Genomic DNA, 22,138 nt, shown 5'->3' on the forward strand with positions numbered 1-22,138 from the left:
TGTAACTAATGAAATAAAATAATTAATATTTTAGCAACTCTAAATTTGCTGGGATATTATATTCCAGTTGCACTAAAATCTGTTTTCTCTAGTTGCAGTTTTTATCAAAATTGTCTTTGATTTTTGTGAATTGTGTCCTCCAATATAAAACACAATAAAACCACATGAACATTAACAAAGGCATGAGTCAGTTACTGTATATAACATACTGTAGGTGGATTTTAAATGATATGGTGAACAGGTCCAGAGTGTTTTTCATAAATTTCAGATTAAGGAAGGCTTTCACATTTTATATGTTAATTTTATAAGATGTTGTCCAAAACAATAGCTGAATATTTCCTGTTTGTTGTCATTTATGAATGAATGAATGAATGATGCATTTATATAGCGCTTTATTGTGTATTGCTGTACACCCAAAGCGCTTTACAATCATGTGGGGGTCTCTCCTCAACCACCACCAGTATGCAGCATCCACTTGGATGATGCGACGGCAGCCACAGCACAACGGCGCCAGTGCGCTCACCACACACCAGCTACAGGTGGAGAGGAGAGAGAGATAGAGCCAATCAAGTGGATGGGAATTACTAGGAGGCCATGATTGATAAGGTCCGGGAATTTGGCCAGGACACCGGGGTTACACCCCTACTCTTTTCGAGAAGTGCCATGGGATTTTTTAATGACCACAGAGAGTCAGGACCTCGGTTTAACATCTCATCGAAAGACAGTGCTTTTTGACAGTATAGTGTCCCCGTCACTATACCGGGGCGTTAGGACCCACACAGACTGCAGGGTGAGCACCCCCTGCTGGAATCCCTAGCACCTCTTCCAGCAGCATCCTAGTTTTCCCAGGAGGTCTCCCATCCAGGTACTGACCAGGCTCAACCCTGCTTAGCTTCAGTGGGCAACCAGTCTTGGGCTGCTGGGTGACATGGCTGTAAAAAAAAATTAAAAATTATGTTTTTGATATGTTCTTTGCTTCTTTTGTTTAATTCTATTTTAATACAATAGGCTATAATGGCAGATTCCCCTTGTGACAGCTACTGCAAATAGTGCTGACTTCAGATTATGTTGTCAGAAAGGGTCAAATAACTCATCTTTTTTTACTAGACAACAAGAGAAGAAAAATATTACTTTCCAGCTTTAGTCTCCCCTCTAAATTGAAGTAAAAAATGTATAAATGTTTTAAACAAACAAATAAATAAATAAATAAAATAATAATAACATTATATAGTATTATTTTATTGAAAAAAAATCATAATTGTTATAATTATAATTAATATTAATAATAAAATATTTATTTATATAATAAATAAGTTAATATTATCATTCTATAATAAAAATAGTATTAAATTATTTCATTATATTATTAAATATTATATTATTAATAGTATGATTATATTATTACATTAAATCCAAACAGAATTTATTAAATATTGATAGGTAATAATAATACAAATTTTAACAATTCAATATTATTATTTTTTATTTTTTAAATGTAATATAATAATAGTATAATAACACACACACACACACACACACACACATATATATATATATATATGGAGAGAGAGAGAGAGAGAGAGAGAGAGAGAGAGAGAGATTTTTTTATATTGATTCCATATAAGCGTATTATTATTGAGTGTAATAAAATAAATCCGGTTAAATCTGGGTGGGTGATTGCCCTCATCTTCATCATAATCATCATCTAATGTTAGAACTGTTGACTTTCCTGAAGGTTATTATAGACAGCTGCCACAGGCCAAGCGCGCCGCAGCGCGTCTCTCCGCACATCCGGGTGTCGCCTCCACAGCGCAGACGCGTCGCGGTGATTGCAGCGCTCTGCGTTTCCGCGTTAGCAGCGGGGGGAACGGAGCACAGCGAGATTGCCAAATCTAACTGGATTACGCTGCCCGTGTCGCGATTAAAATGAAAAAGAAGTGACATTCGAGCGACGGCCGTGTTTAGGAAATGAGCGTGGGATTATGTCACGAGACGGGATGACAACACTGCCTGACATGTGAGACACCAGGACAAATACAACAACAGTGCGCTTGTGTGGCTGTCTCCGCCACCGTCTGTTTATGCACATTTTGCATTCGTTTCGCATTTGCTGGAGGCAACATGAAGAAGTTTAATATCAGGAATTTGTTGGACGGCTTGACTGCGTCCTCTTCCTCCTCCGCCGCCGCGTCTCTTCAATCGGGAAACCGGGAGAATGACATGATTCAGGAGACTCTGCAGTCAGAGCATTTCCAGCTCTGCAAGGTGGGATTAGTTACTGTGATCTCATATGGGGGGTGAGTGAGTGAGTGAGTGAGGGGCCCCAACTCGCATCGATATTCTAATTACAAAAGCAGGTTGACGAATCGGTGACGTTTATTTCAAGACCGAATTCATTTAAAGGGTTAGTTCACCCTAATGTGGTTCCAAACCCTTTCAATCTTCGGAAAACACAAATTAAGATATGTCTGATGAAATCTGAGAGCTCTCTGACCCCGCGCAACTGAAATGTTCCCAGAAAGGTCTGTTTGGAGAGTACCACAGTTGTGTTGCTGTCTATGGAGGGTCAGAGAGCTCTCAGATTTCACCAGAAATATCTTAATTTGTGTTCTGAAGATGAATGAAGGTCTTGCGGGTGAGTAAGTAATGACAGAATTTCCATTTTGGGGTGAACTAACCCTTTAATGAGCAAATGACTTGGGATGAGGCAGAATCATTTGTCATATTTCTCGTCTGTCAAGAAATACCTGTGCTTAATATTTTGTCTAATAGTTTAATTTGGATTGTAGAACAGATGGGCTCCTTTGCTAGTGTGAACGGATAGTTTGTTTTCCAATTCGCTGACTGTGGAAAATCAGAGTAGCTAAATGGTTCAAGTTAGTTTAAGGCCCTGTTTACTCTTGTGTGTTTTTGTTTTTAACAGCATTTTAAAATCCTTGTCTATCACTGTGTTTCAGAAACGAACTCTGTTCACACTACACAACCGAAAATGCACATCACATGACCATTAATGTTATCCCTTTAATCTCACTTGTTATTATCTATAATACATTTGTATATGATTTTCTTAATTGTCGTGAGTTCTATATGCTGTTATAATTAATAATTATTATGCGGGTCAAACTGACCTTAACCGATTCACCAAGAATCAAGCTATGAAAATAGTAAATAATAATCATTCAAAACAATATTATAACAAAACTGTGACAAAATATTTCACAAAAATACAATTAGAGAACATCTGATAACTATTTAACTTTTTTATTTTTCATGGTTTAATGAACAAATATTACATATGTCAACATTTGCTCATAATAAATATTTAGTCTTTTAATTTTCACAAACTGAACCTACAGTATTAACAACTTTTTAAAGTTTCAAATGTTATGTTTTGAGCTTTTGGAATGGATCTTTATCTCTATAATAAGGCATGTTATTTTGCATTTTAGATATGTGCTTTCTCCATATTTAATTGCAATCGCTACATGAATGCTCTGGTAACCAGCAGGCTGTATTGGTTGGGCTTTTGTTAGGCATTATAAAACAGTCCTTGTAATACCAGAGCATGTAAATGTGGTAATCATTCAGTGGTAAATATCAGTGTGTTACCATTTGATATCATCACTGTACCGTGGTACCACTACAGTATTTGAGATGTTAGTCAGCTATCAGTTTATCAGCATCCTGTGATCTGAACCTCATCTGTTTCTAATTTCTAACTAATTAAATCCTAATTGAAACCCCTGGCCCCCACCTCATTACTAAAACCACTAATAAGAATAGAGACCTTGCTAACTTTGAATGATTTGTGTTTTCCTGAATTGTTATAACTTGTTTGTGTTCCTCCACGTGGTTGGATATATTATTCATTTTTGTTTTGGTTTTATCTGCAAGGACCTCATGTATATTGACTTGAAGTATATCTTGAATACGCACCAACATGAGGATGTTTCCGCATATGCAATATTTAACCAACATTGTGTTTTCTTAGCTCGGGTCTTTAACTGGTTCTTTTGCTATAAATGATTGACATGGAATCATGTTTCCTGAGCATTCTCCAAGGAAAAATGGAGTTCGCCAAAAATGACCCACATGGAGTATTTCCATGGAACACAAACAGCCCATTTTTGTAGATATTTATGCATGCAATAACATGTCTGTAAAGCTCCCAAAAAGCATGTTAAACGTGCTTTATATTCCTAGTCTTCTGAGGCAGTATGGTATCATTGATATGCTATTATAGTTTTTGTTAATATTTAGAAAATTATTTTATTTCTGTATATTTTTCTTATTTATATTTTCATTTTTCATTTTAATTGTAGTATGTTTTAGCTAGTTTTTGGTCGTTATTATATATATTTTTTATTTTTTAGTTTTTTTTTATTTGTATTTCATCCTAAGCTAAATGAAAATGAGGTTTGGCAACTAGCTGAAATAAATGTTATTTTATTTTAGCTAATTGTTATTTTCTTTGTAGTTTAATGCAAATCATCTTCTGCTTCACAGACAGTGCGACATGGCTTTCCCTATCAACCCTCCTCCATGGCTTTTGACCCTGTGCAGAAAATTCTGGCTATTGGCACACAAAGTGGAGCCCTGAGACTGTATCCTTTACTTGAAGAGCCGGCAACATACCCAGCCTGGTACCTGGGGGAAAATAAGTGTCAAATGCGGTCGTTTTGTTTGTGTATATTTAAACAAAGGCAGTCCTCCCACCCTTCTGTGCTGGAAGTCTTGTTGCACAAGGTAATTGACTTGCATGTTTTTTTGTTTTTTTACTAAACTCCACAGAAACATATGATTATGTAAGTTGCAAAATACAAGTAACAACATCCTCTGGCAAATCAGCTTCTAAGAGCCTTGCTGTTCCCCCAGGAGATATGAATATTAACCCTAGAGAAGCATCATAGACTCTACTGACTCAAGTAACATGAAAAACTAAAGTAAAGACACCCGGCCTTGTGGAAAAAATTAGCGTTAGCAAATCAACATGCCTAGTATAATTGAGTGACTGATACGTGTTACTCAGTAACAATGTTAATGCCAATATCTAAAGCAAGGTGTCTGATATGTAATATAATTATATATTATATAACTATGGTAAAACTATGTATATTTAAAAATATCATATATAGTAGCCTGGGCGCATATCTACAGTACCTCAATTGCTTGACTAAAATGTAAAACATATAAACATGGAGCATTTCAAAACTGATGCTTTAATGTACTAAATGCTCAGTCATCAGTGAGAAGGTCAGTTGATTCCAGGCGGTAAAAATCAAAGCAGCCCGTTCCTCACAGAGTCATGTATACGAGCAGCCTCATTTCAGAGGCACATTTCCTAGAAGCAGGGTCTTTATTCCTAGAGGAGCTGCGCTCATTAATGATATCTCCACTGTGGCATGAGCAGCTCCACTGCCATATGTTGCAGAGCTCGTCTCATCATTGGTGCTGGTGACTATCTGCCAGAAAGCCTCCTCGCACGTGCTGGAAACATCACTGGTCCTGCTGGGCAAGTCTGTTAGAGCCACACACACTCCGCAAAGCTGCTTCAGCTTATTTCTGAGTGTTTTCATGTTCAGATATACACCAGATATATTGTTTCTGTCGAAAGAAACATGGCTACAGAGCAGGGCTGGGTGGTATATATTTTGCAATGGTAGAATTTTTTTTAAATATATTTTTTAATGGTATTTTTATCATGGTTTTCACAAAATCCAAAACAAATATTAACTGGGAACATCATAATGCAAACTAAAAAAAAAAAAGAAAGTAAGACAAAGCCTGCATATTTCAACAATATGTGCTGTATGTAAAATGAAAAGCAAAAAGTTATAAAAAAAGGAGTTTATGACATGCAAGACCAGCTTTTCTTACAATCTGTAAATAGTTGCGGGAAATAATTGTTACATGCAAATAAACAAACAAGGAGTCATTGTAGGTTCAGTTTTAATTGTTAAATGTCTAATTAATTCAAATAATGAAAATTCTACAACAAATTGATAAAAGTTCATTTTTTAGGCCCTATGAAATTGGTTTTATTTATATTTCAATAAAAATTTGATTTATATTAGATTTCTGTAATCAAAAAAACTATAAAATGTATACTAATGAACAATAATTTAATGAAAAAAAAAAAAAAACTTTTTAGTGCCCTATAAAATATATTTAATTTTATTCCCATATTCTGTTTTATTTTATTCAAAATTGTATTTTTTTCTATTGAAATTTTTCCGTATTATGTTTTCATTGTTAAATTAAATTATAATTAATTGAAATAATTAAATTTGTACAGTTTAACAATTTATTAATACATTTGAACATTAAGTCTGTTCTCAGTTTTCCATTTAAATTTTTATGGATTCCATTTTAACGGTTTAATTCCATTTTACCAATCAAAAGCAAGTCTAATCAATTGATTTCAAAACTTTTTAAAATGTAATAATTTATTACAAATTTATTAAAATTATCAGGGCCCTCTGAAATATTTTTCAGGAATTCTTTATTGTCTGTTTTAACTTTTCTAGTTTTATGCATTAATACAAATTTATTATCAAAAATGTATTAGAATGTCACAATGCATGTCTGCTTCCCAAAAATATTTCATGTCATCATCTATTTTGTGAAATACACCATGATACATGATTTTAGTTATACCGCCCGTCTGTACCATAAAAGGTTGCATGGTTGAAGGCCAGACGTCTTGTCAGATTTGAATCTTGGTCGTGGGAGTGCACCTCTATTATGCTTTTGTAATGGTGAGCAGTAGGTTGCCCAAGACTTCACTGTATCAATGGCATTTTTTCCTTGTGGAAAGTCACAAGCCACCCACCAGGTCAGTGTTCTGTGTGGTGGAGAGTCGAGTTGATTGGCTCACTCCTCTTGCTCAGCTGTTGCCTGGATGTGTTAATGTGCAGTGAGAGCTGATGGGCTTACTGTCATTCAGTCGATTGGGCTATTTATCAAAAGACAGCATGTATCGATTTGCCTCATTGCCCCCAGCATTGGGAAACACCGCCACAGCTCAGATGACACAAACTCAATGAGGTGTTTACTAACAGTAAATATCTCATTTAACATGATTGGTCTCCTGTGTCTCTATCTGTGTGTTTTCATGTAGAAACCTTGCTGGACGTTGAGGAGTTTGGAGGAGTTTCAGCTGTCTTGGCTTTAAAATAAATACAAGCAGTTTGTTGTTAGAGATGCTTGGCGGCATTAAAACAGTTAAGCGCTCTTTAATATGCAGTCTCGTCACTGCTTGGTAATGTTTTTCCAAATTACAGTGCTAAGGAGCAAACGTTTGTGAGGTTTATGCATGAATAATTGACGAATAGATTGTTGCTGAATGCTTTTTGTTCTGAATATGCTCTGACGTTTTATGCAAGACTTAAAAGCGTAATCAACCACTGCCAACAAAAGTGTTTAAGAAACTTTAAAGTGTTTCTTTAAGATACATGTTTAAACCAAGAAATCAGAATTTTCTGTTTAACCCACAAAAACTTGAGCCTGAGTCGAGCATCACATTTTTTACATTGTCAGTCGAACGAGGGAAGCCTTCTTTGCATCTGTGTATAGAATTACCACAAACCGCCGTGGTTTACCAAATGAGGAAGTTGCCTCCTGTTCTTTGAGAATGCAACTTTCTTTCATCCTCTCTTATTTTGCAACTGTTTCACTGAAGACGAGTGCTGCATAATGCTGTAAGAACTTTAACCAATCAGGTGATGTAGAGTTAAAAAAGAGGGACGCAGGGTTAAAAAGCATGTGACTAGATTTCTGAGCCACAGCTTTCTGACCTAAAGAGTACATTAGGTATATTAGATCAGTTTTTTTATTCATAAGTGAACTGTAAAATTTTGTGTTGATTGTACTGCAAAATGTTTACCAGATTTTGTATACATTTAGATTTTTTGTGATTTTTGTAATGAGCTGGTGAATGCAGGAATAGTGTATAAATGGTGCAATTTTTCTCTCATGGCGTGGATTATAATTATATACATATATTTGTAAGGCATGTAACTCAATTTTTTATTGGGCTTTAGCATGATATAAATGTTATTCAATTTTTTAAATCATTTTATAATGCTCCCAACAAGAATGTTGAGCTCTCAGCTCTGTATAGCACAGTTTACAATCTATTTCACATAACTGAACTGATTTTTCCCACAAAGAAAGTGCTGAAAATGTTTGCAGGTCAATAAATTCAGCAACAAAATGATATCCAAAGTGGGTCCTCAGCCATATCTAGAGACCAGAATATCGCAGGGACTTGCAGGTGGGTTATTTTTTACTTGGACCAGCAAGTAAACATGTAGCGATGCACTAAAAACTACTCAGAACACATTTTAAATGACTCCGGTTTAACTACTCAAATGTTGCCTCGTTTTTTTAACATAGATGTGAAAATGCACCGAATACAGACCTAACGTTGGTCTCTTTTTAAAGAAGGCTTTAGATTATTGCCAAAAGTGAAAGTATTTAAAAAAAATAAGAGACTAAAAAAGTTATAGGAGTTTAAGTTTTCTGTAATGCACTGTACTAAAAGGTTATTTTATCTAAAATAATTCTTAAAATTAAAACCAAATTTGAAGTTGATATAACAAAAATTGAGGTTCCTGAGAGATTTTGTTAAGGCATTACCAAAAATTGTGTTCTCATTGACGTTTTGTATGCATTTTCTTCTCACAAATGTATACATTTGTTACAATATTACTTCTATCACAAAATAACCACCAATATGGAACCTTAAGATGCAGACCTTTCCATGGATATGTGTTTTTGTCAAGATTGTCAAAAGTTTAGATTATAAAATATTGTGGTAAATTTGGTAATATTGCTCTTAACACCACCCACTAGGGGTAGGAGCACAATAAAAGGTTTTAGTCCGATTACAAGGATGGCTTTTGAGTTAAGCTTTATAATTATATCTAAATTAGGATGATTACTAAAATATGTCATAGAGGAAAAAAGGCAGTAAAAAAAGAGTGCCAAGCATGCTGACGCAGACAGTTAACCAGGTTAATAAACAGTTAATCAAACCACTCTGAATTGTGGATTAAGAAACTTATCTGAATGAGGAAGTGCTGCAGATCTCACCAAGTGGAGGAAATGTGTGCTGAAAACTGATACCATCTTCGGAGCTCCTTGCTTATTTACGTAGCCAGTGGTGCTTACAATTTATGCTCGAATAATTTTTTATTAGGCTTTAGCGTGGTATAAATTGAATTGATTAGTGGTATTTTTAGTATCATCAGTGGTGTTTCAGTGTTGATTGCCTCGTGATCTATGACCCTCTCCTCTCTGCTGCTCTTGTAGGCTGCTGTTGGCAGCATCCAACTCCAAGTGCTTTAAATAACGGCCATTTGAGACTCTAGGTTTGTTTAAGGCAACCAGGGCCTGTTTGATTACTGTTCTTAATCTTGTTTGGACAGATCCTATCTCGACTTTATCACTAATGGCTCATGTTTGGCTTGGATGAGGGAGAGAGAGTACAAGCTGTAGAGTACAAGTCAAATAGCTTTATAATTTTATTTTTTTGCATTGCACAAAGAGTTTGCCATTAATGTGGTATGTGCATGCCTGTTTGCCGAAGCATGTTGAAGAAGCATGCCAGATTCTGCTGTAGATATTAGATATTAATAGTTTTAATATCAGTGTCCCAAGCAGTGTCCTAGCAACCATTCAGAGCACCTTAACAGCTCTCTAACAAAGCCATTATGTATCTGTATGTCTTAATATGTTAGTATGTTCGCTTAGCTATGCCCTAGCAATGGACTATCAACACCCTAGCAACCAGAACATCTTAACAGTCTTGTGATGTCTAGCAGCACCCTAGCAACCACTTAAAACAGGCCTATCATGATCACTAATATTGTGCTGGTGATTGATTTTCATACAAATAATTGTGATTTAATTATTTAATTCTGTTTGGTTTGTCACTTAATAAAGTGCAAGCCTCATACGATATTTTGTTTCACTTGGAATTGTTAATAAATAAAATAAAATTACAAATGATAATAAAATTGACCCATATGATTTATTTAAGAGCTGTTAAAATGAATGTTTCTGTAATTCATTCTATATATATATATATAGAGAATATATATAGATTAGAATGAATTACAGAAACTATATATATCTATATATAATCATCTATATATATATATATATATATATATATATATATATATATATATATATATATATAATAATTTTATAAATAATTGGAATAAGATTTAATAACCGTGATCAGACGATAAATCGGTAATCGCGACAGGACTAATTCAGAACCCCTAAACAACCACTTAGCAGCTACTCGAAACATCTTAACAACCACCTATTAGTACCCTCGCAGCACCTGGCCGCAATGCCATTATCTATTGTCTGTCTTTTTCACTTAGGCATTGTCTGTCTTTTTCACTTAGGTCCAACAATCTTGTCTTGATGAGCTTCCTTTCCTAGTTAATAGATAATTTTTTATTATTCTTATTAGATATATTTGAGTCTCATTTAATGAACTAATCAAGCAGCTCTTGGCCAGAGAGACAGAATTTTAATTATGCTCCGATGGCAGTTTTATTAAAGAAGTACAACCTTGTGCTGTGCTGAACTGGCTTTGATCATTTATGAACATCTGTCTGGATAGTTTTCTGACTAGTCCTCACCTTCCACATCATCTCATCTTCATTCTCATTTCTTCTCTGCATTGCTCTTTTCCTCCTTGTTCTCTTTTTTGAGAGCTGCTTTACTGCCATGTTGGCACTGTTTTGTTCCCAGGAACAAATGTCAGAGGTTGCAGGGAACGTTGACAAGCCTGTCCGCTTTAGCTGCATTGTAATCTTTTTGCACTTGAGGCCTGTATTATTAGGGCATATAGTATGACAGCACCCTTATCAGATTGCACTGCTGTTTGCTCTCAGCGGAAGCCCCTGCTGTTTGAAGTGAGTCACCCATTGTGGTCGGCAATATGATGCTTTAAAAAGTAAAACTTTTGTGTGGATTTCCTATTTGAAATGTTACAGAGCTTTGTTCATTTGCTCCTTATAGCACGTATAACTGTGTTGCATGTGCATATTGATTATTAATCGGAAATGTTTTTTTTTATTTTGTCAAGAAAAAATCCAAGTCATATTTTGACCCAAAATCAAAAGAATAAATTAAGTCAGAGCGAATATTGTTGCTCTGACAGCTTGTATAACAGTGTAAATTTGCTTTCCCCTCAAAATAACTCCACACACAGCCATTAATGTCTGAACCACTGTCCGCAAAAGTGAGTACACCCCTAAGTGAAAATTGCCAAGACCCTGAAACTGAGCTGCAGCACGGTGGCCAAGACAATACAGCGGTTTAACAGGACAGGTTCCACTCAGAACAGGCCTCGCCATGGTCATATCCAGAGGTTGTGTTTGGGAAATAGACATATGAGTGCTGCCAGCATTGCTGCAGAGGTTGAAGGGGTGGGGGGTCAGCCTGTCAGTGCTCAGACCATACGCAGCACACTGCATCAAATCGATCTGCATAGCTGTCGTCCCAGAAGGAAGCTTCTTCTAAAGATGATGCACAAGAAAGCCCATAAACAGTTTGCTGAAGACAAGCAGACTAAGGACATGGATGACTGGAACCATGTCCTGTGGTCTGATGAGACCAAGATAAACTTATTTGGTTCAGATGGTGTCAAGCAAGTGTGGCGGCAACCAGGTGAGGAGTACAAAGACAAGTGTGTCTTGCCTACAGTCAAGCATGGTGGTGGGAGTGTCATGGTTTGGGGCTGCATGAGTGCTGCCGGCACTGGGGAGCTACAGTTCATTGAGGGAACCATGAATGCCAACATGTACTGTGACATACTGAAGCAGAGACTGGGCCGCAGGGCAGTATTCCAACATGATAACGACCCCAAATACACCTCCAAGAAGACCACTGCCTTGCTAAAGAAGCTGAGGGTAAAGGTGATGGACTGGCCAAGGATGCCTCCAGACCTAAAACCTATTGCGCATCTGTGGGGCATCCTCAAACGGAAAGTGGAGGAGCGCAAGGTCTCTAACATCCACCAGCTCTGTGATGTCATCATGGAGGAGTGGAAGAGGACTCCAGTGGCAACCTGTGAAGCTCTGGTGAACTCCATGCCCAAGAGAGTTAAGGCAGTGCTGGAAAATAATGGTGGCCACACAAAATATTGACACTTTGGGCCCAATTTGGACTTAGGGGTGTACTCACTTTTATGGCCAGCAGTTAAGACATTAATGACTGTGTGTTGAGTTATTTTGAGGGGACAGCAAATTTACACTGTTATACAAGCTGTACACTCACTACTTTACACTGGAACAAGGTGTCATTTATTCAGTGTTGTCACATGAAAAGATATAATAAAATATTTACAAAAATGTGAGGGGTGTACTCACTTCTGTGAGATATATATGGAGGGAAGAAACTGTTTCTGTGTCTGGTCATTCTGGTGATCAGAGCTCTGTAACGTCGACCAGACGGTATCGGTTCAAAGAGGGAGTATGCTGGATGTGAGGGGTCCAGTGTGATTTTACCAGCCCTTTTGCTCACTCTGGATAAGTACAGCTCTTGGAGAGTGGGGAGGGTTGTACCAATGATTCGCTCAGCAGTACGGACTGCTCTCTGTAGTCTTCTGAGGTCAGATTTGGTAGCTGAGCTATTAACAGACAGTTATTGAGGTGCAGAGGATAGATTCGATGATGGCGGAGTAGAACTGTTTCAGTAAGTCCTGTGGCAGATTGAACTTCCTCAGCTGGTGAAGAAAGTATAACCTCTGCTGGGCCTTTCTGACAATGGAGTCTATGTGAATATCCCACTTCAGGTCCTGAGAGATGGTGGTGCCCAGGAATCTGAATGACTCCACTGCAGTCACAGTGCTGTTCATGATGGTGAGTGGGGGGGTTTCTCCTGAAGTCCATGATCATCTCCACAGTTTTGAGCGTATTAAGCTCCAGGTTGTTAAGACTGCACCAGACAGCCAGCTCCTTAACCTCCTGTCTGTAAGCAGACTCGTCACTGTCCTGGATGAGGCCGATCAGTGTGGTGTCGTCTGCAAACTTCAGGAGCTTGACAGAGGAGTCTTTAGATGTGCAGTCGTTGGTGTAGAGGGAGAAGAGCAGTGGGGAGAGTACGCAGCCCTGAGGAGCTCCAGTGCTGATGGTACGAGTGTTGGATGTGAATTTACCCAACCTTACTAGTTGCTGTCTGTCTGTCAGGAAGCTGTTGATCCACTGACAGACAGAGGCGGAGACGGAGAGCTGGGTTAGTTTATTCTGAAGGGTTTCCGTGATGATGGTGTTAAAAGCGGAGCTGAACTCCACAAACAGGATCCTCACATAAGTCCCTGGTCTGTCCAGATGCTTCAGGATGAAGTGCAGTCCCATGTTGATTGCATCATCCACAATCCTGTTTGCTCTGTAGGCAAACTGCGGGGGGTCCAGTAAGGGACTATAAAAAACATAGTGCTATACAAAACATTTACAAACCTAAAAAGACAATACAAACACATAAGGCCAAATAAAGCCACATTATCCAAAATGCAAATTAAAGAGAGATGTTTTTAGCGGAGTCTTGAAGGTAGACAAAGAAGATAAATTACGAAGTGTTAACACTTTTATTACTTTTTGCTTAGGAAAAAATAGAATTAAACAGGACACATTCTAATATTCATCTTTTTTTGTCTTTGACTCATATCACCCGAAAACACGACACCCTGAACAGTGTCTGCTAAATGAATAAATGTAAATTAATTTTTGGTTTTCGGGTAAATGAATGCTTTAATATGTGTATATCTGACAGCATTTATCTTTAGTGTCTCTCATGAAAAAATGTTATATGCTGGTTTGTGGTGACTGGTGATCATTATATCCAGTAATAGAATCGAACAGCGATCTGTTTGTTCGGTTGGGCTCCAGATCCCAGGGAATGTGAAGAGCTGCTGTCTGACCCTGGGCTCTGATCCAGTGCCACAGAGAGCTTAAGCTGAGGAGAAACTGGCTGGTCAAGAGCTTGATGCTTACAGTTATGAATAAATAAAGAGTCAGTGGTCCACTGCAACTTATTTATAACAGCCCTCTGTTATTTATTCAGTCCATTTGCCAAATATGGTGAAGGCGAATCTGCTGTGTAAACATCCCTGTTTGGTTTCCCATCAGCGCATCTCAAGAAATGTATGTAGGAGAGAGCTGAATGCTATCCCCAATAATGATGCACCGAAATGAAAATTTTACCTGGAAACTGAAACTGAAAATAAAGTTTTACATTTATTCAGTTAGCAGAAAATAAAGTTTTGGACATTAAATGTGGGTAATTGAACTCAGTATGCCAGTTGTAGTAAAGTTCTTCGACAGTGAGGCCTCCCAATATTTACATAAGTAAATATAAGTTACAAAAACACTGAACCGCATTTTCTGTCTTTCTTTATTTAAATATTTGTGTTTAATTTTGCTTTAAAATAACATAATATAGTATAATATAATATGGTTCTATACAACCGACCAAAACAATATCGTTTTTCCATAGTACTGTTAGCTGCCATAAAAAAATGCTGGTGCATGCCTGTGCAAATATTACAGCTGAATATTTGAAGTTCCTGTCAGCTTTTGATGTCCATAATATCTCATGTATCTGTTTTTCTAATCTTGTCTCTATAATAAATAGGTCTGAGGCTGCAGGGAACTTTTTATGATTTTCTGGTATCTTGTTACTTACTAAATTTGTAATATTTAAGGCTATAAATTGGTGGGTTAGAGATTTGAACCCTACAGAGGCTGAGCAATTGTAAGTTTCTAGATCAGTGAATCTCTAGAGTGTTTCATGAAGAAGCTGTGAAATATTAACATGACTAAATGCATGAAACAGGCATTAGTTTTGTCTTGTTTTTAGTTTATTGCCCTCTTGCACTCTCTGGCGCTATCTTGTTCGCCAACTGTCACGTCAGCAATGTAAGTTCATCTTCAGTGTAATGGCTCTCTTCCTGTGCACAGTATTACCAGTGTTGTTTACCATAATTGATCTGTGCATTAGCTTGCAGTAGTAGGATGCGTGTGACCGAAGAACACAGAGTTAACATATTAGATGCTGTCAAGCTTCACATACTTTAAGCTGGTTTGGTGTACTTGTAGGGCTCTCAGGTCTTATAAATATGTTTTCACAGTTGTCTCAAGTCACTCAAGAGGAAATTAGTACACTGCTGCAGGAAACCACTGATTCAATACGGATGAGAAACCCATTTCCTGTTTATAGTGTCAACTATTTTAGCATTCATTCCCTGGCATGAGAAGTGTGTTCGACGTCCTGAGGTAACAACATACAGCGTCCATATGTTGTTTTGCAGTGATTCTTCTTGGCAGATAAGAAGCTTTCTGATCTGAGGATATTGCTAGAGTGAGATAGCCTTCGCCCCTTGTTGTGTTTATTGGCATCTGTGTTTCCATGAAAGGTTCTTTACAGTGGAAAAATGTTCTTATAATGGTTCTTTTTTAAGAACTGTTTAATGAAATGTTCTTTGGAGAACCCAAAATGGTTCTTCAATAGCTTTGCTGAGAAAACTCCTGTTTTAGAACCTTTATAAGAGTGAACGCTGTAAAGCATCTGCGCTGTAAAGTATCTGCATATTACAATCTAACAGAGATTTGAAAGAACTCTTGTTAGCATAAACATCCAACAACACCCATTCTGAAACGCTGGAATCTGCAACCTGATATGGAACTGAGCTCTCATTTGTGCCTAAATGCACATAGAAAGCATGCAGTGCAACACAGTGCTGGTGAATATGAATGACTGTTTGACCGAGACAATCGTTGTTGTCCTGCTGGAGAAGGGGTTTATGGGAGCATTTACAGTGCATTTCTCCAGAGGGCTGAAGCAGCATTCACAGACAAGACTTAAGACTCTGATTAGAGACTTTGTGTAATCCATTTAGTAAGTCAATGGACAAGACCCTCTGTAATATGACGCACAGACCTCTGAGAACACAGATTCCCTCTAGTGCCAAACTCTGGTGGCTTACTCGTATTGTCTGTGGGTAGTTGAGAAGGGAAGTGGTGTGTGGCCAAGTATGGTGACCCATACTCAGAATTTGTGCTCTGCATTTAACCCATCCAAGTGTACACCCCCCCCCATCTACAATCCCAGCCGGACCTGAGACTCGAACCCACGACCTTCGGGTTACAAGTCCAACTCTCTATCCATTAGGCCACGACTGCCCCATGTAAAATGAATATGTTGAGAGACTTTTTTTTCTCAACATCTAGTTTTTATGTTAAAATGTATATGAAGGTGTATATTTTTAGATGCTGTGACTTTTTGCAGTTTATTTATATAGTCATACAGTAAAGTATTGTAGTCTCTCTATTATAATGCAACCTGTATTTTTTTTCTTTCTTTCTTGAAACACAAAAAGAGAATCTTGATCAAAAAGTCTGAGCTATTCTCTATGCTATGAAAACTGATGATTTTTACTGCAAAGCTCCAAGATGTTTTTCTCAAATCTGACGTGCAATAATCAGTGCTGTTTGCCGTAAACATGTAAGAGTAATACAAATTTGAATATGTATGAAAGCATATGGATTACTTTTTGGAGCTTGGCGGTAAAAATCACCATCCGGTTTTGTTGTATGCAAATTGCAGCTTGGGCGTTCTGCCTAACAACTCATTTCAAAATAAAAAAAAATACTGTGTTGGAAGTAGATGAGAGTGAAATATCACTTCAAGTATGCAATGCATTTTTATACTCTAGTCATCATATCCTGTGTTCAGCACATTTGACTGGGACTCTGAGGTGTTCAGAGATGTATGTACCTTAACTGAGCTTACAGATTCGGCCGAGCAGGAGTGGAGTGTAACTGCCAGCATGAGAGCGGATCGGCTGTCATCCAGCTGGGGTTTCTTGTCAATGAAGTGAGTTCTGCCCTGACCATCTGTACAGTCATTTCCTCTTCTTTACTGTCTCCAGGTCTTATCCCTATCCCTCACATTGCCTGTAGCTTTTAGTTGAATATTTAATCTTTAATCTGTTCAAAATGTGAATTACAAATGTAGAGCTCTTCAGTCCTTTATTGTGTTCCTGTTTGTTTGGTCCATAGGGGGCACTGGTTAGTGCTTTGGCAGATGACAGTATTCATTTGTGGAATCTGAGGCAAAAACTTCCAGCCATCCTTCATTCTCTTAAATTTAATCGGGAGAGGTAAGCATCCTGTGTACAAATAAACCATGAGCAACTTTTGCGATATGATTTGGTGTGCTTATCGAAACGCAAATTATATATACTGTATATCATCTGCTCTGAGAATGGGTCGCTTTAACATGCATTTGGGAACACGGCATGTACAAAACATAATCTCTTGATGAGAGGCACTTATCAACAAAAGAGAAGCTTTTGTGCTTTTGTGGCAGCACAGGCAAACAACACTTACATTTTCTTCAGAAATACAAAAGTTGGCCTTACCTGGGCTTTCAAAGTTTTTGTCTTGTATAAGTAGCAATGTACTGAGTTTCTGCATATTCTGTTAATCTACAGACCATGAAGGCTTGAAATGAATGTTTGTTCAGAGACAAGAGGGCAGGACAATGTTCTCAAGTGTCCTCAGTTGCATGTAGTCTTGATTGGTGTCCCATTCAAAAGACACAATGGCAGTAATGCACAGTCGTCCACAGTAATACCAGATGATTTATCAACCGTGACTCATTGGTATTGCCAGATTTCACTCTGCTGTTATTGCCATTTCATCCTTAATGTGTCACGAGGCACAGATCAGTCAAATGTTCGCCATCGTATGAGATAATCACAGGGAATATTTCACTTTGATTAAAGTCAGCTCTCTCCTTGTCTTGGCAGGATCACGTTTTGCCATTTGCCGTTTCAGAGTAAATGGCTGTACGTGGGCACGGAAAGAGGGAACATTCACATTGTCAATGTGGAGTCCTTCACCCTCTCAGGCTATGTGATCATGTGGAACAAAGCCATTGAACTGTGAGTGTCTAGACACCGTGAACTCCAGTGATTCTCGTGTGTTTTCTTCTACTGTTGGGTTTGGGAGATTTTAATTAAACGGCTTGTGTACAAATATTTACACAAGGTCATCATGAATGATCTCTGCATACCACCTTAAAATATTTTCCTCTCTTCAACAGTTCCTCAAAGACTCACCCTGGACCTGTGGTTCATATCAGCGATAACCCTATGGATGAAGGGAAAGTACGAAATCTTGACCCTTCGGGATCAAATATATTCCCTAAAGCTTTCAGTTTGCACCATTTCAGAAAAGTTGTTTCTTTTTTGCAGCTTTTAATTGGTTTTGAGTGTGGCATAGTTGTGCTGTGGGACTTGAAATCGAAGAAGGCTGACTATCGGTACAACTATGATGAGGTGAGACAAATGTTATTGTAGGACATTGACCAGTAGCCCACCCTGACTGGATGTCTCATTTCATTTCGAGCCAAATTTAGAGCATTGTTTACAGCAAAGCTACTTTCTCTCATTCTGTAAATTCCCTGAAAGGAAGGAAGGCCTCCAGTAGAGATGGGATGTACTCCAAGTACTCAGATGTGACAGTAGTTGATCACAAAAACACAACTATAATCGCATGTTATTCTCTTTAATGCAGTAAACTTAACTTTAAAATTTGTTACCAGCTGTACATTTCCAGCCATCCTTACATTCACATTTTAGTATTAGTTGTGACATGTTTGGTGGTAACTTGCTGTTCACATCATAAGACAGTAAATTACACATTAAAAGTTACACATCACATCAGAGGACAGTAAAAAAAAACTGAAAGAAAATTTGGAGCAGAAACCATTTGTGTTCAGAAATTGCTAGTAAATTTAATAATTAACTAAGGAACAAGTAACACACTTAATTAAATGTGAAATTTTGAAGTAGAAAGACTGAAATAGTATTTTCTTGGCTTAATGTTTGAAAATGAGGGAATTACGACAGCCATAAATATTAATATTGTAATTTATAGTTGTACTGTAAAATAAAATACTTTTTTTAAAATACTCTTTTTTTTTTTTTTTTTTTTATAGTAATAATAATTAATCGTTATTTTATGGCCATATTGATATATAATCATAACATTTTGAAATAGTATTTTTTTTTATGTGTGAAGTGGACTCATAATAACATTTGTGTTGTTTACAGCATTGAAAAAAAATAATTTTTACCATGCATATGGTGACACGGGGCTAAATGGACAGATCACTTGATGCATCTATTGAGTACTCAAATAAACAAATCTAGTCTACAGCGTTTGTGTTATCTATGAGGAACAGAACTGAGATGTTTGTTTGTTATGTTTATTATTGTTGACTCATATAAGCTGTCACAACACATGAACCGTAGTTTGCCTGACCTGGTTTCTCTTGTGGTTGATTACTCATCTTTTGTTTGGCCTGTAGGCGATCCACTCTGTCGCTTGGCATCACGAGGGGAAACAGTTTGTGTGCAGTCACTCAGATGGCACGCTTACCTCATGGAATGTACGCGCTCCTGCCAAGCCTGCCCAGATCATTACGCCACATGGTAATCTTCTGCCCAAACAAACACTCTTACAAGTTCCTCAGGTTGAGCACTTCAGGGAGCACAGAATAAATATTACAAGACTGTAGAAGTGTGTCTTTTGAGTGCCGTTTGCAGCACCAATGAAACAAAAATGATTGTTTCCAAACAGGTTTCTGAAGCAGATCAATGTTTTTAAAGAGTCACTGTACTTTCAGGCAATCAGCCTATGAATGAATGACTTATGGACACTTTTCACAGACAGTGATGACACGTTTCAACAGTTATGAATGTTGTAAATCTAACAAAATTGTGTATATTCTTAATGCTAACTAACTACTTGAGTGTTTCTAAATTTGGAGTGTTTGGAAATTTGACATCTTCCTTTTTGACCAATGTAATCTCACTATACTTTTTTCCTCATTTGTAAAGTCATATATACATTCTCATGGATTTTTGCTATTGGTGCAAATGGGAGAGCAAAAATTATATTTGTTGTTGTTGTTCACCACTATAGAAGTTTAGACAGCCATGACAACTTCTGCTTCTAAAAACGGTTTCATTGTGTTAATGTGTTTCAACCTTCAAAAAATTACGAAATTCAGCTTTAATGCTGCAGATTTTTCACTAAAGAAATTAAAATCCTTAGTAAGGGTGAAGCAAAATAATCTATTTACAAGTGTATCATGATTCTTTATCAAAAGAGCAGAATCTGTTTAACTATTAATCGTTAAAATTAAAAATTTTATTGTTTTTAAAATGAGTAGTAGTACAATGGTTTTGGAATCTAATTCAAATCAAATTAATCAAAATCAAACCATGATGTGCCTAAAGTTTTCTACACTTAATTTATCGTGGTTCCCATGATAAGAATACACAGAGACTGGTGATAGAAAAGGAAATAAAAATACATGAAGGCATATTTATTTGCACACCTTGTTTACCATGCAATATTCTCTCCCAGGTAAACAGCCCAAGGATGGAAAGAAGCCTGAGCCATGCAAACCCATCTTGAAAGTGGAGTACAAAACTACCAGGGCAGGGTAAGGCCTCAGAGGAAGCTGAACTCAGGGTTGCATTCAGGAAGCAAACAGTGCATGATGCATTGCACGCGTTGACTGTCTGGTATCGGTGCTTCTGTTTTACGGGGATGATGTTTTTCAGAAGACTGACATAAAATATACAGCTAATATGACAATACATTTTTCTCATGGTTGCATACAGGAAGCAAACAGAGCATGATGCATTGGTTTGAGACTTGTGCAACCTTGCATTGCGAGACACTGTCTGGCATAGACGCTTCGGTTTTATGGGTTTTATGGAGATGACATGATGTTTTTCAGAAGACTGACATAAAATATACAGCTAATATGACAGTACATTTTGTATTACTTTTAATCATTTTCTACATTCCACTCTTTCTGAATGAAGCACTAATTTGTTTCACTTCCGGCTTGGCTTCTCTTTGCATCATGGAAAAATGAGATTTGTTCATTTGTTTTGTTAAGGGACCCATTCATGATACTGTGTGGAGGTTTGTCATATGATACAGTGGGCAGGCGAGCCTGTCTGACTGTGATGCATGGGAAAAGCACTGCAGTGCTGGAGATGGACTACTCCATAGTGGATTTCCTTACGCTGAGTGAAACCCCGTATCCAAACGGCAAGTCACTGCCCCACCTATCGCTGGATTTCTCCCATAACCTTTACTGTATAATTAACAGTGCCTTTAAAAACAACAGAGGCAAAATACAATTAAAGAAAACAAAGCAGTATTGTTTCATTTTTTTATTTTTAAATATGTTATTGTCTTATATGTTATTTTTTTTATTATTTATATTATTTAGTTCATTTTTTATTTTTTTGTAGTTAATCTCAGAACTAGACAAATTGCTATATTGTTGGGCTGGACGATATCATTAAAAAAATTTTTTTATTGATGATTAATTATTTTCTTTTATTTTTATATACTTTTTTAACATTTATATATTTATAAATGCTTTTCTAGGACATATATTTATGTTATGTATATTTAATATTTATATACAAATTAAAACTAGACAAAGTGCTATGTTATGAGGAAAGAAATCTTTAGACATTTTCTAAAAATCTATCATTTTTAGACCAGACAGTTGTTGTTGCAATGTAGATCATTTATCCAAGAACTCAAATAAAAATCTAGTTATGAAAAATATTTATCAAAAACATTTTTTTTCATTTTGTTGAAATGCCCAATTTAAGTGTTTAAAATAATGGTTCCTTCTGTATCCCCACAGATTTCCAGGAGCCTTATGCGGTTGTTGTCCTGCTGGAGAAGGATTTGGTTGTCATTGACCTTGCACAAATTGGGTGAGTAAATGCCAAACGTTATACACACTGTCCTGGTTTGTGCAGCTGTTTTATAAAAACCTCTCTGAGCAGGTATCCGATCTTTGAGAATCCGTATCCTCTGTCCATCCACGAGTCTCCGGTGACCTGCTGCGAATATTTTGCGGACTGTCCAGCTGAAGTCATTCCTGCACTTTACTCAGTGGGCTCCAGACAGAAGAGACAAGGGTTCAGTAAGAAGGTAACGCTTTACCCTCCGCTGTTTAAGAAAACAGATAGTCCTAAAACGGCTGATTCAAATCTGTG

General features: G+C 37.1%; 1 protein-coding gene across 4 annotated transcripts in view; it reads left to right on the forward strand.

The window, feature by feature from the left end:
• The first annotated feature begins 1,806 nt into the window (after nt 1-1,806).
• Nucleotides 1,807-22,138, forward strand: part of LOC306886694 (syntaxin-binding protein 5-like) — a 37,351-nt gene continuing 17,019 nt past the window's right edge. For 2 of the 4 annotated variants that reach the window (XM_079444003.1, XM_079444004.1), the window contains exons 1-12: nt 1,807-2,265; nt 4,507-4,604; nt 16,821-16,902; nt 17,088-17,188; nt 17,840-17,974; nt 18,136-18,199; nt 18,287-18,370; nt 19,405-19,528; nt 20,469-20,547; nt 21,013-21,167; nt 21,781-21,853; nt 21,926-22,073. In XM_079444003.1, the coding sequence (XP_079300129.1) occupies nt 2,122-2,265; nt 4,507-4,604; nt 16,821-16,902; nt 17,088-17,188; nt 17,840-17,974; nt 18,136-18,199; nt 18,287-18,370; nt 19,405-19,528; nt 20,469-20,547; nt 21,013-21,167; nt 21,781-21,853; nt 21,926-22,073 (1,287 nt within the window). In that variant the 5' untranslated portion in view covers nt 1,807-2,121. The remainder of the gene's footprint in view (nt 2,266-4,506; nt 4,605-16,820; nt 16,903-17,087; nt 17,189-17,839; nt 17,975-18,135; nt 18,200-18,286; nt 18,371-19,404; nt 19,529-20,468; nt 20,548-21,012; nt 21,168-21,780; nt 21,854-21,925; nt 22,074-22,138) is intronic. The other 2 variants (XM_079444005.1, XM_079444006.1) reach the window with 2 other exon arrangements.

Source organism: Barbus barbus (assembly GCF_936440315.1).
Source record: "Barbus barbus genome assembly, chromosome: 20".
NCBI classification, from domain to species: Eukaryota; Metazoa; Chordata; class Actinopteri; order Cypriniformes; family Cyprinidae; genus Barbus; species Barbus barbus.